The 16,731-nt window shown below is 36.2% G+C and overlaps 1 protein-coding gene across 1 annotated transcript in view; it reads right to left on the reverse strand.

Moving 5' to 3' along the window:
* DGKB (diacylglycerol kinase, beta 90kDa) overlaps positions 1-11,336 on the reverse strand; it is a gene marked incomplete at both ends in the record, with an annotated part of 92,675 nt that extends 81,339 nt beyond the window's left edge. The window contains 2 exons of the mRNA XM_010087468.1: positions 5,323-5,343; positions 11,260-11,336. Of these exons, the coding sequence (XP_010085770.1) occupies positions 5,323-5,343; positions 11,260-11,336 (98 nt within the window). The remainder of the gene's footprint in view (positions 1-5,322; positions 5,344-11,259) is intronic.
* Between the last annotated feature and the right edge of the window lie 5,395 nt (positions 11,337-16,731).

Here is a 16,731-nt window from a genome sequence, read left to right on the forward strand (position 1 = left end):
TTAGAAGGATCTTGTAGCAGATTATCATCCAGGGTCCATTTTACATGTATTATTAATAAAGAATATTAGAAGAAATATCCATAAATTATTACATACTAAACAAAGTGAAGAGTAGATAGCTTGCATTCTATCCCAGCAGAATCGGTCATCTGAAAATTACAGCTAACACAGAAGTTAAGAAAAATGTGGTAGATGGTGTGCTTCAGACTAAAACCAAGTAAAAGAGAAAAATGAATGAATCCCTGAAAGAAGTCAGTTATGACAAAAGAAAGTTCTGTTTGAATCAGTTTATCTGCTTGTGAAGTCTGTGCAAAATGCTACTTGCAGACAAATGTGGCTGAATTGTCATGTTCATAATGTGGCTAAAGTTAAGAACAATCATTTTTCTATACTGTTGTAGTTTGGACATAGGACACATACACATTCTATATCAGTAGCATTCTCACATATTTTAACTGTAATGATCTTCTCTGTCAATTGCACACTTTTGTGGAGGTTACTTCAGCTACATGTATTAAAAATATTTGCTACAACACTTTTAGTAAGAAAAATAATACGTGAAGATGTCATGCAAACATTGTTCATCCCACATTTGTATGCTTTAAGCATACAAATTGACAAACCTTCATAACTGTTTCAATTCATGAACGAACTGTTTACTGAGTTTTGACACAAACTGAACCTAACTGGTTTGCTCACTTAGAATAGTCACTTACATGAATAGAAGGTTTAAAATGTCCCATTCAGACTGGCAACAATTTACCTCCACTTTGCACTGGGTAAATTTACAGTCTCTAGGAAAGTGGAGTTGCTTTAGTACTAAGTTTGAGTTTCTTCCAACCAGAATTTAAAAGCATAGCTTAGAAAGTGATAAAAAGATATGAGCAATGTCATCTGCTCAAGTGCTCACAGGTCAATGCTAGCAATAGTACCTTTATCGCAGAAGAGGACATCAAGCCATTTCCCTTTGCTGACTAACTCCTGCAATAAATTATGATTAAAAGCATTTTTTCTACATTTTGTTTCACCATGCAATTTCATAAACAGGATCTAGACACCACCATGCAGGTGAATCAATTATAACTGAAGCCATCGTCATAAAACCAAACTACAACAGAATATATTGGTTTTCAGACTGAAAACAAAACAAAAACCCAAACCAAAACACAGTCACAATAATGCCCTCTATACAGCACTTTAACCTGTCTTTCCTAACTCAACACAAGTAAACCTATAGTAATTTAAATGTGTTTAGAGATACAAACCGAAAGCTAAAGAAAATCAGGCTGCTCTAGAACCTTGCCATTGCCTACAATTTGTAGATAATGCCCTTTGTAGGTACATAAAATAGATCTGCCCTGTGCCTGACCAGGTAACATAAACACCTGTAGAACTGTTTATAAGTGCCACATAGTCCTTTACTACCCAAATGTTACAAATGGGATGCAAACCAAAAAACACTACAGCACCAACAAAGCACTCATGTCATGGCTTCAGAATTCTCACTGTTATAAATTTAACAGAATTTCATCATTAAATGTTGTTCTCTTAAGAGAATTTCTTTTTTTTGTTTTTGTTTCGCAGAGTCCAAATACCCATTAGCCAAATACCTCTCTCTTCCCTGCTATTTCTTTCACAGCATTAAATCAGACATGTAGAGATCTAATGAAGGCACAGGGTAATACAATTAAAATTACAACCATTTAAAAAGACAAAAAGATTATGAAATCTATCACCGATGACTAGCAGAATAAACAGCTGTAACTCCTAATTTTGCATCACACTTGCACCATTGCATGTATACTTAAGCCAAAATACATCAATTTTAAATATTAATTAATGGCAATATAAAAATCAAGAAAGTCACTAAACGTATTCTTTCAGAAGGAGTTTATTTCTGTGTTTATTTCACTTTAAGAAAGCAGCAAGTTATCTGATATTTCACATTAATATGAAAATACAAGGATAGCATTTTTTATACTTTTGTAACTCAGTACCATAATAGGTACCATATTCATACCCTGTTTTCATGCTGTTAGAGAAGCTGAAATGTTGTCACAGTAGTCTGTCATTCGTCAAATAAAATACGTTAAAAATAAAACAGACACCAGTGTGACCCTCCATTTTTTTTCTGTTTCTTTTCCTTTAAAAGTGGTGTAGCTTTAAGCAGCGTATTCTTTGAAATAGAATAGTCCCTCTGGCCTAATGTCAAGACAGCTTAAAGTTCTCTATCGACTTATATCTAAATACTGATGGTGGTACCCTAATAAACCAAAAAAAAAAAAGAAAAAAAAAAGCAAACCTTTTTATTTTAAAATAATTTGAAACAGTATCTAGCTGTCCTAGTTTCAGCTGGGACAGAGTTAACTTTCTTCACAGTAGCTAGTGTGAGGCTATCTTTTGGATTTGTGGTGAGAAGGTGGCTGATAACATACTGATGTTTATAGTTGCTACCAGGACAGTCAAGGACTTTTCAGCGTCTCTGCTGTGCCGGTGCCTGCAGGTGCAGTAGAAGCCAGGAGGGAGCACAGCCCCAGTTACTAGCCTGGGATTCAACCTTAGTTTTAGGATTAAGACCCAAATTAGCCAATAGTCTATTCCATATCATGCGCGTTATGACCAGTATATAGATGAGGATCTGTCCGGAAGTGCACACTCTCTCTCCCCCTCCTCAGGTCATCCCTCTCTCGGGGTTGTCTTGCCCTCTCAGTCAGCTCTCAGTCTCTCAGACAGTCAGGCTCTTATCTTTTCTAAGACTGTGGTTTCGAAACTCTCCCTGCTCTGGGATTGTTATCTGGGAATGGGCTCATCCTTGGTCATCAGGTGGTGAGCAGTTTACTGTGTATCACTCCTTGGTATATTTGTATATATTACTAGTATTATTCTTATCATTATTATGGTAGTTTAGTTACTAAACTGTTCCTATCTCAACCCACGCGTCTTTTTTCCCTTTATCCCTTTAATTCTCTCTCCCATCCCTAGGAGGCAGGGAGGTGGAGCGAGCGGTCATTGTGGCCTTTTGCTGCTAGCCAAGGTCAAAACCATAACACTAGTGCACAGCAGAACTGCAAAAGTCCTTGAGTTAGCCATTTAATAAACGATGAGAATTAAACAGATAACATGAAAATTAAAGCAGTATAAGACTCATAAAGCTTAAACATAAGGTACTGTGCAATGCAAAAAAGTAGAGAAAAAAAGTATAAAAATAGGATCTTAAGGCACAGAGTGGAAGTATCCCAAGGGAAGGAAGATACCAAGGAGGGAGAGCTGTTAGGAAAGACTGAAGACAAGAGGCAAAGGGACCACTAAAGGTCATAACAAATATTCAAAATTGAAGCTTTGCAGCAGAAAGTGATGACCTGAAACATTTTACATGTCAGTGCCTTTAACACTTTCCACAGAAAGCAGGCTCACACCCAGACTGCCAGCATCCCTGCCTGGCAGGCTTCCCAGCTCTCTAGGTATCCACAAAGCTCTTTGTTTCCCAAGAAGTTCTGCCCAGAGTGCCAGAAAAATACTGATTGTCCAGTGTTTGAGAGTTAACATTTTCTGATGGTGATACTCGTAAATTGCTATTTTTTTTTTCTCTTTTGTAGCTACAAAGATACAACAACCTTTCTTATTCCTCAATTTTTTTTACATGGAAGGGACAGGCATCTCTTACATAACAGATATGCTATAATTCTCCACATCCTACTAACCTTTCTGTAAATTAGTTCCCATTTGAGTTCACTTTGTCACATCATTTAGTCAAAAGTAGAAAGATGTGGTTTCTGCAGTACTTTTTAATAGAAAATTAAATCTTCCCATCTGTAGTAGAAATACTTCACTTATGTACGTTATAATAAGGCAAGGTCTTTACAGTAAATTGGTATCGTCTGTCACATCAAAGAATGTAGCTGAGGGAAACAACACAAAAATCCTTCTTTCAATCCATATATCTGTGTGCTTGAAATTTTTAACTAGTTCTCCACTTACGTCAATGGGCCTAAGATACTACCTTCTTTTACTAGTCTTGTCTTGTTCTCAGATCATCATGGCCTCAGGAATACTATTACAATGTCCCAGAAATGTATTTCTCTTCTTCACAACCAAACTACAATGACACTTTGCAATCATCTTATGATCAATTACCGTATACAGCAACTTATCTAACAACACCATGAGTCCCAGGGTACTCTGCGCTGGTTCACTTCATCCCATTTCCACTTGCTATAGTCCATAATGTCATCAAGCTTTTCCAGTATAATATTCAGGTTTTTCTCCATTTTAACAACAAATCTCAAATTTGGCTTAGTGAGCTGATTCTGTTAGTAATCATCTACTCCTTTTTACAAGGTTATTAGTAAAAATACTAATGAGATGAGCCTCAAGACTGGTCTTAGACACACTGCTTTAACCGGAATACCTTCTCTTTCAGGACCCATTGCAGTCACTCTGTTAGCTTACTAAAAATATAATGTTGGTCATCTGAAGAAAAGTGAGTTCCTTTGGGGAACAGGGAGTATTGCTCTCAGTGACACACCTCGAAAAGCTCAACTGGCCTTTGGCCCCAGAAAGTGAGGGTTTCCTATACTTAAACATTCAGTCTCTTGATTTTTTCATTGTTCTCATGTTCCGTGTGTCTCTTCCGACACCAACAGAGCAGGGGCTTTTTAACACCTCTGTGCTACAAAGAAAGAATAACTAGGTCATTTAAAAAACTAGTTTATTTGATTACTCCTTCTTGCTTAGGTTTTTTTTTTTCCCATTTTATTTTTATACCTGTTTTTAAGCTACTGAAGCTTCTCAGGAGGAGAGTCTTGGGTTGATGATCAGCTCTTTAACCATTTCTCTTGCAATTGCTGTAGAGTTACAATCGCTTAAACTACCCTATAAGCCTTATTCAAATTATAAAATCTGCAATTTTAAGCCTGCTACACATAAATGGTATTATATGGTTATAGAAACAGTATTTAATATTTTTTCTGAGATGTGTTATTGTCATTTCAAAATAATACAAACACCATTATAAGATCTCACTAGTAAGAAGAAATTTCTGTGACAAGTATGGAACAAGTTAATTAGTTGCTCTTATTTTTCACAATTAGTCAATTAGTGTTAGCAAAATTATGTACTGTGAATGACAAAAATGAAATTCACCTAGTGAAGAAGTCTGTCAGCACTTCGCTCTCAGCTTTAAATGTTTGTCTATTATCTGACACAATAGCCACATGCAGTATTTATTATGAGTAAGTGACATCTCAATGGAAGCCCACAAAACAAAAGATACTGCTCCTATGCATAACAAAAGCAAAAAAAAATCAAATTAAGATTACTTACTTGATTAAGTATATCTTGTTTCTGTAATGCATGCAAGGAAAGAAAGAACACACATACATTAGTGCAGTGCCATAACACTCAGGCTCTGGTTTTGTATTATTTTTGTTGAAAGGTTAGTAATGTAGATGAACAGGTTTAAGATATTAGAGAGAAAACCCCATTTTCTTGCATTAGCACATATGTCAAGGAAATGGTTCTAAGCCAGCATTCTAGTCTTGATTAGAGAGTGCAAGCAATTCATTTTTAACCATGCGATGACAGAAAACCAAGAAAAAAAAGTAAATACAATGTTTGTCTTTCATCCCTGTGTACTTAAAAAAACCCCAACATTAAAAATTACTTGTTGCCAAGAATACTTGTTAGTGAAGCTGCTTAATCAGAAGTGAATGTGATGATAAATTCTATAAATAGATTAACAACAAAGGAAGGTTAAGGAGAATCTCCATCCTTTATTGGATGGGGGGGGGGAGAAAAAGGGACAAAGGATGATGAAAAGGCTGAGGTACTTAATGTCTTCTTTGCCTCAGTCTTTAACAGGAAGACAAATTGTTGTTGGAGTACCCCATCCCCTGAACTGGAAGACAGGGAAGGGAAGCAGAACGAAGCCCCTGTAATCCAAGCAGAAATAGTTAGTAACCTACTACACCACTTGGACACACACAGGTCTATGGGGCCAGATGGGATCCACCCAAGGGTGCTGAGCTGTTAGAAGTGCTCATCAAGCCACTTTCTATCATTTATCAGCAGCCCTGCCTAACTCGGGAGGTCCCAGTTGACTGGAGGTTAACAAATGCGATGCTCATCTACGAGAAGGATTTCAAGGAGAATCCAGGTAACTACAGGCCTCTCAGTCTGACCTTGGTGCTGGGGGACCATGGAGCAGATCATCTTGAGTATTATGTGTGCAGGACAACCAAGCCATAAGGCTCAGTCAGCACATGTTTATGAAAGGCAGGTCCTGCTTGACTAACCTCATCTTCTATTACAAGGCAAGTTGACACGCTTATAGGAAAGGCTGTGGCTGTTGTCTGCCTAGACTTCAGCAAAGCCTTTGACACCATTTTCCACAGCATTCTCCTGAAGAAACTGGCTGCTCATGGCTTGGATGGGTGAATGCTTTGCTGGATAAAACATTGTCTGGATGGCCAGGCCCAAAGAGTGCTGGTGAATGGAGTTAAATCCAGTTGGCAGCCAGTCACAGGTGATGTTCTCCAGGGCCTCAGTACTGGGACTCATTCTGTTTAATATCTTTACCAATGTTCTAGATGAGGGGATTGAGTTCACCCTTAGTAACAGAGGGTGACAGACACCAAGTTGAGCAGGAGTGTTGATCTGCTTGAGGGTAGAAAGGCTCTACAGAGCAATTTGGACAGGCTGGATCGATGGACCAAGACCAACTGTATGAGGTTCAGCAAGGCTAAGTGCTGGGTCCAGCACTTGGGTCACAAAAGCCCCTTGCAATGCTACAGGCTTGGAGAAGAGCAGCTGGAAAGCTGCCTGGCAGAAAAGGACCTGGGGGTGTTGGTCAACACCCAGACAAATACGAGCTGGCAGTGTGCCCATGTGACCAAGACGGCCAATAGCATCTTGGCCTGTATCAGCAATAGTGTGGCCAGCAGGACTGGACAAGTGATTGTCCTCCTGTACTCAGTACTGGTGAGGCTGAACCTCGAATACTGTGTTCAGTTTGGGGCCCCTCACCACAAGAAATACATTGAGATGCTGGAGTGCATCCAAAGAAGGACAACGAAGCTGGTGAAGGGTCTGGAGCTCAAGTCTTATGAGGAGCGGCTGAGGGAACTGGGATTGTTTAGCTTGGAGAAAAGGAGACTCAGGGGAGACGTTATTGCTCTCTACAACTACCTGAAAGGAGGCTGTAGCAAAGCGGATGTCAGTCTCTTTTCCCAAGTAACAGGTGATAGAACGAGAGGAAACAGCCTCAGGTTGTGCCAGGGGAAGTTTAGATTCGATATCAGGAAAAAATTCTTCACCAAAATGGTTATCAAGCATTGGAACAGGTTGCCCGGGGAAGTGGTTGAGCCACCATCCCTGGAGGTATTTAAAAGTTATGCAGATGTGGCACTTAGGGACATGGTTTATTAGTGGACTTGGCAGTGTTAATAGTTGGACTTGGTGGTTTTAAGGGTCTTTTCCAACCTAAATGATTCTATAAACACTAGCAAGTATTGTTGCAAAAGTCATCATTATATGCTGCTTTAGTTTCTAATATATTTTACTCCTTTTAATAAAGGTGCCATATAAATTTTCTACCTTTATCACAAATTACTACCATAACTTCCCAGTAAGAAGTACGACCTGAAAATTATAAATACACTTGTATTCTGGCACAATCAGTTTAATTTATGCAGAGACTTTTATTAAAGTAGTTACCAGATGTATCTTTGATATGTCCACAGAGTTAAGTTAGAAAAACCCTAAAACCTCTGTAAATCAGAAGGACCCTGTAGAAAGCTTCTTAGAAGCACCTATGCTACTTCCAAAAATGCAAAAATTCTTTGGAGTAGGCAGATGATTACAACCTGACTGCAAGCACTCTGCCAAACTTGGGGCTTCACTTCTCTGGGCAGATCAGATAACAGAATGTCTTGTGTTATGCACTCATTATCATAACCTTCTTAGAAATGTTTGTTTTCCTGGACTTTCTGCATATACATATATTTTTATTTTTTTTTTCACATCTGAACTGTGGAACTCTGGAGCACTGCCCTGCTCCACGTGCAGACCCAAGCTGTACCCTGACTGCTTGTCTGGCTGAGATCCCTCCATGCACCTTCCACCCTCACTATTCATGCACTGATTAAGCCTAAGAGCTCTAGATGGTAAGTAGGTAAGCAGGTAAACAAAAAATTACAACACACTCCAACAAATCCCTCAAAAAGGATAATGATGCTAGAACTACAAGCACACAATAACGTGTACTTACTGCCTATTTGGATACAGTCTTTAGCTCCATCTGCTTTCCTAATTCTTGCCAGCCTACTCAGTGCTCCCTTCAAAGTAAAATGTCTGAAATTAATTAATTTAGATAAATCTCAAATGATGGAAAGACTATTTATAATCACAGCTTTCCAGGAAGCTTATCTTAACATACCTGTGTATCTTACATCAGGTATAAAATCTAGTCTTAATCACTTATTTGACATTGACTTATAGAAGGTAGGAAGGACAGAGGTTCAGTAGCATTTGTAGAAGTTTCAGTCATCTCCCTTACACTGAAAGAAGAGTGTAAAAGCCCCATAAATAAACTCCCTTTACTGGATGACCTTCTGATAATCACATACATCACTTCCACTATGCCCAAAAACCACTCACTCGATAAGATATAAGATAATGGAAAAATAAACCAGATGACTTCAGGTAACAAGATTCACATACCAATAGCTTTTCTTTTGTTATTTGTGTCCCATAAATCAGCTTGTGATAAAAAAACTGCAATATAGAAGCAATGGAGTGGAATAAATTCCTGAATGCTTTAAGCAGGAGAAGCTTGAAACAAGAAGTTATGAAGGTTTTTTCTTAAGTACATAAATACATCACACTTCTAAATCTGCCATAGCTCTATGCCCCATGTTTATACGTAAATACCGGCATCACCTTTTGGTAGAACATTGACAAGATTTGAAAAATACGAGCGCTTATGAGATAATGATCTAGGAAATAAAGAACTAAAATGGAAACATGATGGCATCCTCCACAAAGAACAACAAAACAGATATGGTCTCTATAATATGTGGAAGAAAAAAGCTGCACAATGACTGATTTCAGCTGTATCAGTCAATTTTTGACATCTCATTTACAGATAATAATTAATTACTTAAATAGTACATCCAACTCATGGAGTCCTCATCTGACCAGACACAATCAACTTCCAAATTATTCCGTAAAGAGTTTAGCCATGTAGCAAGTTGAATGCATGGCAAAAATACAGACACATCTGTGCAAAGTCAGTTCTGTTTGACTTGGAATATTCACTTAACTGCAGAGGAAATTTCAGCCACTTTGTTTTGAGTTCATCAGCTTATGGCGTGAAACCTGAGCTAATAAATCCTACTAGATTCAAAGTAGCTTTGGGGCTAGATGTGTTTTCCTTATGTCGCACTCCCTGAAGTCTAAGTGCTAAGCAGCAAAGTACAAAAGCTGTCAGGATTGGCCTGGGTCCAAGACTGACCCAGTAGTAGTCAATAGCTTGATTCGTGCTGAAGACACTGAAGCTACCACAGGGTGCCTGACTTGCATTCCCTCCTTCCCTTCCATTCTCCCATCCTGCTCACTGGCTTGGGTGTTCTGCTGCTCTGTAACCCCTGGATGTTTCAGCACATTGGTAGGATTCTGCTAATGAATCACTGTGAAATGAAGAACGCTGGGAAACGCCCTAGTGAGTCACAGACTTAGCTCAGGACCTACTGTGTTTATTAACTCCAGCTTTGTACAAATTCTGCCAATTCACCTGGCTTCAGTTGGCAGTTGTCCCAGGTGCCCGTACTGATCACTTTTTGCCATGACTCATCCTTCACATACGCCCAAAATGGAGGAATGACTTTGTTAAGAGAGAGGAATCTCACAACTTTAAATACCAATTTCTTTATACAGAAACATCAATAATTTGATAATATGTTACCTATATGGATACATGTTATTTAAATATGCATAAAATACAGAATTCTTTTGTACTTTGAAAGGTTACACTTCACAAAATTGAAACCATTGAATAATGACTGAAATGAAGTGAATAATTTCTAGAAAAAAAGAGAATAATAAATTAAGACCACTATGAGCACAAAGAAAACCGCAGAAGTTAAAAAAAAAAAAAAAGGAGCAAGCACTGAGCTTGTAAATCAACAATACTCACTTTTCTAAAACAAACAAACATGACTACTTTCTAACAGCAATCAATTGAGGGAGGTCCTACAGTCCATGTTACACTGGAGAATTAGATTACCACAGCATTACAATCCTATTATAAGCTATGATTCTATTTAACTAAAGTAATGGAGATTTAAGATGATCATTTACAAGATCAACTCATACTATTTTACTGAATTATGAATTATTTTCCTCAGAAACTGACTAAAATTACCAACATTATGCTTTGCAAAGGTCAAAGCGTCAAAGAATTTTTCAATACTTAATGAGTTATAACTACCTTACTTTACAATAATTCTTGTCTTTTACATGCTGAAATGCAAGATTAAGTCATTTTCAAAATGGTTAGCACATTTTTCTATCTTGAATTCCACACAATGCAAGCATAGGTAGAAACATTACACTAGAAACATTACTGAAACAGATTTTTATGTAGCTACATTTTGAATCACACCATTAGGATGTACTAAGCAGACACAAATTGCAACTGACAATAACAAAAGAAAACAATCTGACTTTTTCTGACAGACAAAATCAAATATTTTGTCTAGTAGCGAAATCTGTAGTGACAATACACACACACACAACACTTTTTTTCCAGCTGAATTCTTTGTTTCAGAACATCAGAAAAAAATTCCCCTTTAATAATGGTGTTCCCACTACCAGAAACAACATCAGAGAAACAGAATTTAAAAAGAAATTTCAACCGAACAGATTTTTTCTAACTTTTGAAATTATGTTTAACACTTCCAATCCTTAAAGAGAACTGGGAAGCTTGTTATACTTAACATAAGTTTGTGGGTTTCTTGTGTCTGTTTAAATCTTAGAAAAGAGAATGTGTTTTTATGTAAATTATTAAGCAGGTCTGTCTAATGATGTTTATAAACTTTCAGTTCTTCTAAATATTCATATTTTTTGTTTCCCAAACAGTTTCATATACCCCAAACAGCTCATTTATAAATAACCTTCTATTTAAAATACTTAGATTTGCTAAAACATTTGTAAATATTTATCCCCACCATTTCTGACCATTGAAGAAAGAAGAAGAATTACCCCTTCAGGATTATATTTTGCTAACACACCACTGCCATGGAACTCTTCTAAGACATCCTTAATTTTCTTGGTGGAATCTGAATGAAGAAGAAAGAGAGAGAAAATTAAAATACATAAAACTGATTTACATAATATGAATTGTAATTAAAGAAACAAAACCAAACTGCTAATAGCTTTTCTCAATGCACATTAGTAATTTTCTCTAGCTGTGGGCACAAAGAAAATGAGAACATACTGTACCCTCTCACCAAATACTGTAAAAAACAGCAAGTAAACACAAAATGCTCAGAAAGAAACACTCTTTGACCCTATCCTTAACTATTGAATAGCATGTTTTTTAAGGAGTTATTTGCACAGACTATTTAAAGATACTTTTCTTGTCCTTGAAACCTGAATCAACTATGGAACACAGTCATTCCCAACAGCACTACTAAATCTCCTCTGGCATACCTGCCAGTGAATAGAAGAACTGATAGAGGAGCCTGACAACATCAAGATAAAGAGGAAACTTGAAGAATTTTTTTTTTTTTCCCCCGTGGTCATGTCACAGAAAACAAGTGTTGCTATTGAAACCTCAATTTTTTGCAGACTTCTAAAGATATTTTAAATACTGTCAACTACAGAAACTTTAGGAATACTTCTGTCTAACAGAATTGTGCAAAATCCCTGCAGTTCAAAAGCACATAGGTCTAACCTTTCCAATTTGTTTTTTTCTACTCACAGAATAACAAAACAGCTATTTCAATAAGTAGCCTACTACGTAAAACCCTTAAACCCAGATTCACTTAGAAAACATCATGCACATAACCATCTTTTAAATATCTCAGCAATATAACAAAAATAATTGTAACTCAATTCTTTCTTTAAAATGCAGTAGTTGAGTGCGTAACGGTCAAATGCGTATAAAGGCCACACCACCGAAGTAAACCATGAACAAGTAGTGAGCAGCAGATGCATTACAGAAGAAAACAGGTAAACACAATGGCTGCACATTTATTTCTACAGCAGAACTTGGAAGTAAAGGAGAGATGTTGAGTGGACACCAAGAACAGGACTATCACATGAGAAATTAGTTTGACACTTAAAATTACAAACATTGGGATCTAACCTTACTGATTTTTTAATTACATCAACAAAATATAGTATTGTAACAGTTCCTAAAAGTTAAAGAAATTCAGCACCTTAAACCTGAATCTAAAAAGTATATTTAGTAAATTTTGTGACCTTGAAGGAGAAAACGTAGCAGCAAAGGATTTGAAATATAGCTCTGTAACAGTTCATAACAGCTATAAAGAGGACACAGCAGTAAAATTCAGTTTTAAGTGCTGGTGGAGGAGTAGTTTCCCCTTCACCCTCACAGACAGCTTAGATTGCAATACAAATGTCTTTTCCCAATATTTGTCATTTTATGAATTGTTCATAAATTAAAACATCCAAGACTATATACGGCCTCAATAAAACAGTCTGTTTTCAGTAATTGGATGCATTTTAATGTTACTCTCAACTGTTAGTAACAGAGTTTAGCTAGTCTCATGGGCAGTCATGGCAAATATTTACTTGATTAAGTCACCTATATTCTTTTCGTTGTGTCATTTGAAATAAAGCAAATAAGTACAACTTTATGTCAAAAAGACAAAAACTATAAAAAAGAGTAAATAAGTATGTTAAGAAATAAAATTTACTAAGAACTGTAATTAGAAGCTGATGGGTTAGATATTTACTTATTAGGACAAGTACACAGACTGATGACTGAAAATTTTTTTTTTACTTGATTTCTATTATTTAAATATGTTTTCCAGTAGTCATATACAAGGTTGTATACAAAAATCATTGCATCTTATGATAATTAAGACAATAATCATTAAAATAGCAGTGTGGAATGAGCAGACGCATGAGAGAGATGACAGAACCTTATCCTAAAAAAAGGATTTTTCTGAACTTTAGAGGAAAGAGGTTAAACACAGATTAAATAGAAAGACAACAAGGCCTCCCCACACATCTTTAATTATCCAAAGAAAATGATAAGTAAATAATAAAAGAGAAATGGCCCATTTTCTAGCAGTTGTACAACAGCGTCTTGAGGTTTTCTCCCAGCAATGACCATGCTTCTTTCATTTCATATTTTGCCAGATAAATTCTATTGAACTTTAAATTAGTATCATGCCTATGCAACTGTAATTAAAAACAAAAACCTTTGTTATGTTACTTATTAAAAATAAATTAAATCTTTCTAATTTTGTTCGTATTCTTCTTAGTCAAGTATCATTAAGAGAAAATATTCTCTATTCCAGCAACAACACAGCTATTCACCTTTTTGGTACATGAGTTTAAAGCAGTCACACCCAAAAAGCATAGTTAATTCCATAGTTGAAATAACATCATGAAAAAAAGGTCTGTGGATGTAAATTTCGCTTTGTTTTTCCCAGTAAAATTCTTCAAGGGATTTTCACATTCTGGACAGGAGCTGTATTCATTATGAGCACCATGACATATATTTCATAGCCAAGGCACAACTATTTTTCACAATCTTTTCTTCACGGTCATTCTATCATTTTTTTTCAGTTCACATGACAACATCCATCTCTAACATGAATAGACATCTTTTAAAATGCTACAAAATGACACAGTGATATTTTAAGTTGAACACCAACTGATGATCTTCTGCATGCATGCTCTTCAACAGTGCCGACATTCCTCAGAAAAATTAATCAATCTTTTGTTCACGGTCATTCTATCATTTTTTTTTCAGTTCACATGACAACACCCATCTCTAACATGAATAGACATCTTTTAAAATGATACAAAATGACACAGTGATATTTTAAGTTGAACACCAACTGATGATCTTCTGCATGCATGCTCTTCAACAGTGCCGACATTCCTCAGAAAAATTAATTCTCCTTCCTCAGCCTCTAGTAGGCAAACTAGTATTAGGAACATGTTCCATCTTTAATAAGCTGACCTAAAAGGACACGAAGAATAGGTTAATTTTCAAGTTTCACTCTTATTTGGGGATCACTTTCAAAAACACAAGGGGCACTGTCTTGGAAAGCTCTATGCCAGTAAAAATGAGAAAATCCAATAAAATGCAATTCTACTAAAAAAAAAAAAAAAGTCAAGTAAACACTTTCCAACAAAAATAGACAAAAAAAATTTCCAGAAATAATATACATAAGTAACTGGGAAGTTTTCCCAAGTTTCATAACTAGGAAATAACAACAATGCTATGGGTTCCATTACAGTTTATTTAGTCTGCTCCAAATCATCTACATGCTCACTAGAAAATTGTGGTGGAAACACAAGCGTCAAACCAGAACCTGTGTTCTCAGTGTTACCTCCAAGTAGAGATGTTCTACATAACTTAGCAATTTACCACTTTGTGAGCAGTCTCAGTAAATTCATAAGCACCATGTTAAAATACAAATACAGTCTTAAGCTCTGTTGGGTAACTCTTACCTGTTTTTTATATCAAGAATAAATTCCTTCTTTGTCTAAGTCTCTGTATTCCAAGCTCTCCTCAAGAGAGACAGTTTCTACGTACGTTTAGATACAGCACATAGCCTGACACTGTAGTGCTTTAATCCCATTTTAGCTGCAAAGCTATAGGTGGCACAGTATGAATTTCAGGTAGCTTTAAATATAAAGTTTGTTTCATGAAACATCTCTCTTTTTTTTGGTTCTCACTATTTTATTATTTTTATTGCCCACTAGCCCAGTGTTTTGGGCATTCACTCAAAATACAGAATACGTACAATTCTCTGTTCTGTCTGAATAGATTTAAACTCTTAAAATTCAGCCCAACTTCTGTTGCAATTTGGATAGAACGCAGCAGTGTTTATTTAGCCAAGGGGTCGGAAGGAAAAAAAGTGAAAATGTGGCCCAGGAACCAGAGATTTCCTTGGATGAGGTGAGATGTGGTTTCCCACCTCATGCTACACTGAATTTGGGGCAGAACAAATGGGGTAGGCATGGTGTGGAAGACTGCAAGCTAAAGAGCTATCACATGGGAGATAAGTAGCTAGATTCCACTGCAGAAATTCTATTTTAAAATAAAGGCTCTCTATTTTAAAATAAAGACTCCAAAACAACAGATATATAAATGAGACTTGGGCTACTGTTGTATTGTTTCAGAATAAAGGCAGAGAGATTAAAATAATGACACTAGAAATAAGAAACCTGCATATGTAACAGCAGAAGTGTCAAAGTGTCTGATTTTTTTCTTAACTGTCTTTCAGTCCTTACAAAGATACTTTTTATAACTGAAGAGAAATTTACATACTAAGTTCAAATCTTTTAAGATTTAGCCCACATTAAAAATTGTGATTCATTTTTAAAATGACTCAACTTTAGATGAGAAGAATTGAGCACTCAGTTCACACTGGAATTTGGCGTACCATTTCTTCTGTAATCAGAAAACACAAAACAGAAGGAAAGTTTGACCAGATTATGCACTGTGTACATTTTCTCCCCATCCTCCCAGGAAAATTCTTGAAAAGGATTTGAAAAGAAAAAAAAAAAAAAGACAGACTTATAAGATAATTTATATAAAACTCAGCATAAATCACATGCTATATACACAAAACAGTTTTACAATCTAAAGGGAAATAAGCAGTAGAAAACATTTACTGGATTATGAGTAATTCTTTTATAAATCCAGATATGCTTTTCAATTTCAACAGAAATTCATAATAACCTGCATACTTATTGGACTGTAACTAATTTTAACACCTACAATAAAAAGTAGAGTAATAACCATTTTCTACCTCTATTTCCCTTTTGTAAACTTTATACAATATGAAAAATATCACAGGTATACAAAGTTCTAGCACGGTCAAGTTCAGAATCTGTATCTAGAAGATCCGGAGAGGTTTTTTATACATCTTATTACAATTGAGAAAAAAAAAGTGCAGTCTTTAATACAGAATTTTCTGCATGCCAACAAAGCCTAGCTCAAACTCAGACGACGTGCTTGATACATAAACCAATAAGATGCATGAAGAAAAACTCAGTACTCAGTTAACATAACAATTTTTATATGGGTTCTTATTCTTCTATGGACTTTTTATTTTGTGGATGCAATCATAAAAAATGTGTGTGTGTATACAAAAATTTATACACATAGCTTTTTCTCCTTTTGCATAGCTTATTTTATTCAGAGAAATGGATAATGCTTTTGCTCAAGCTATAGCTTTGCTTAATTTAAAGCTTTACTGGTCTAGAAACACCAGTATGTTAAAAAGGCCAAGCCTGCCAACAAACCTGTTTGCAGCACAAAAGAGTAAAAACTGTTCACCTTCCAAGAAAATGGCTGTTCCAGTAAAAACATGGTTAACCTAACATGACTCAACCTTGCAGCATGTCTACGTTGGTAAGAGATGCCTGATGGTTGACATTGAACCAGCAGAAGGTATCAGCCTACATGCCCTATGACTCCCATACATATGGCTGTAGGCTCACTGGCAAAGCTTTTAA

The sequence above is a fragment of the Pterocles gutturalis genome, unplaced genomic scaffold (genome assembly GCF_000699245.1).
Source record: "Pterocles gutturalis isolate BGI_N339 unplaced genomic scaffold, ASM69924v1 scaffold11821, whole genome shotgun sequence".
Lineage (NCBI taxonomy): Eukaryota > Metazoa > Chordata > Aves > Pterocliformes > Pteroclidae > Pterocles > Pterocles gutturalis.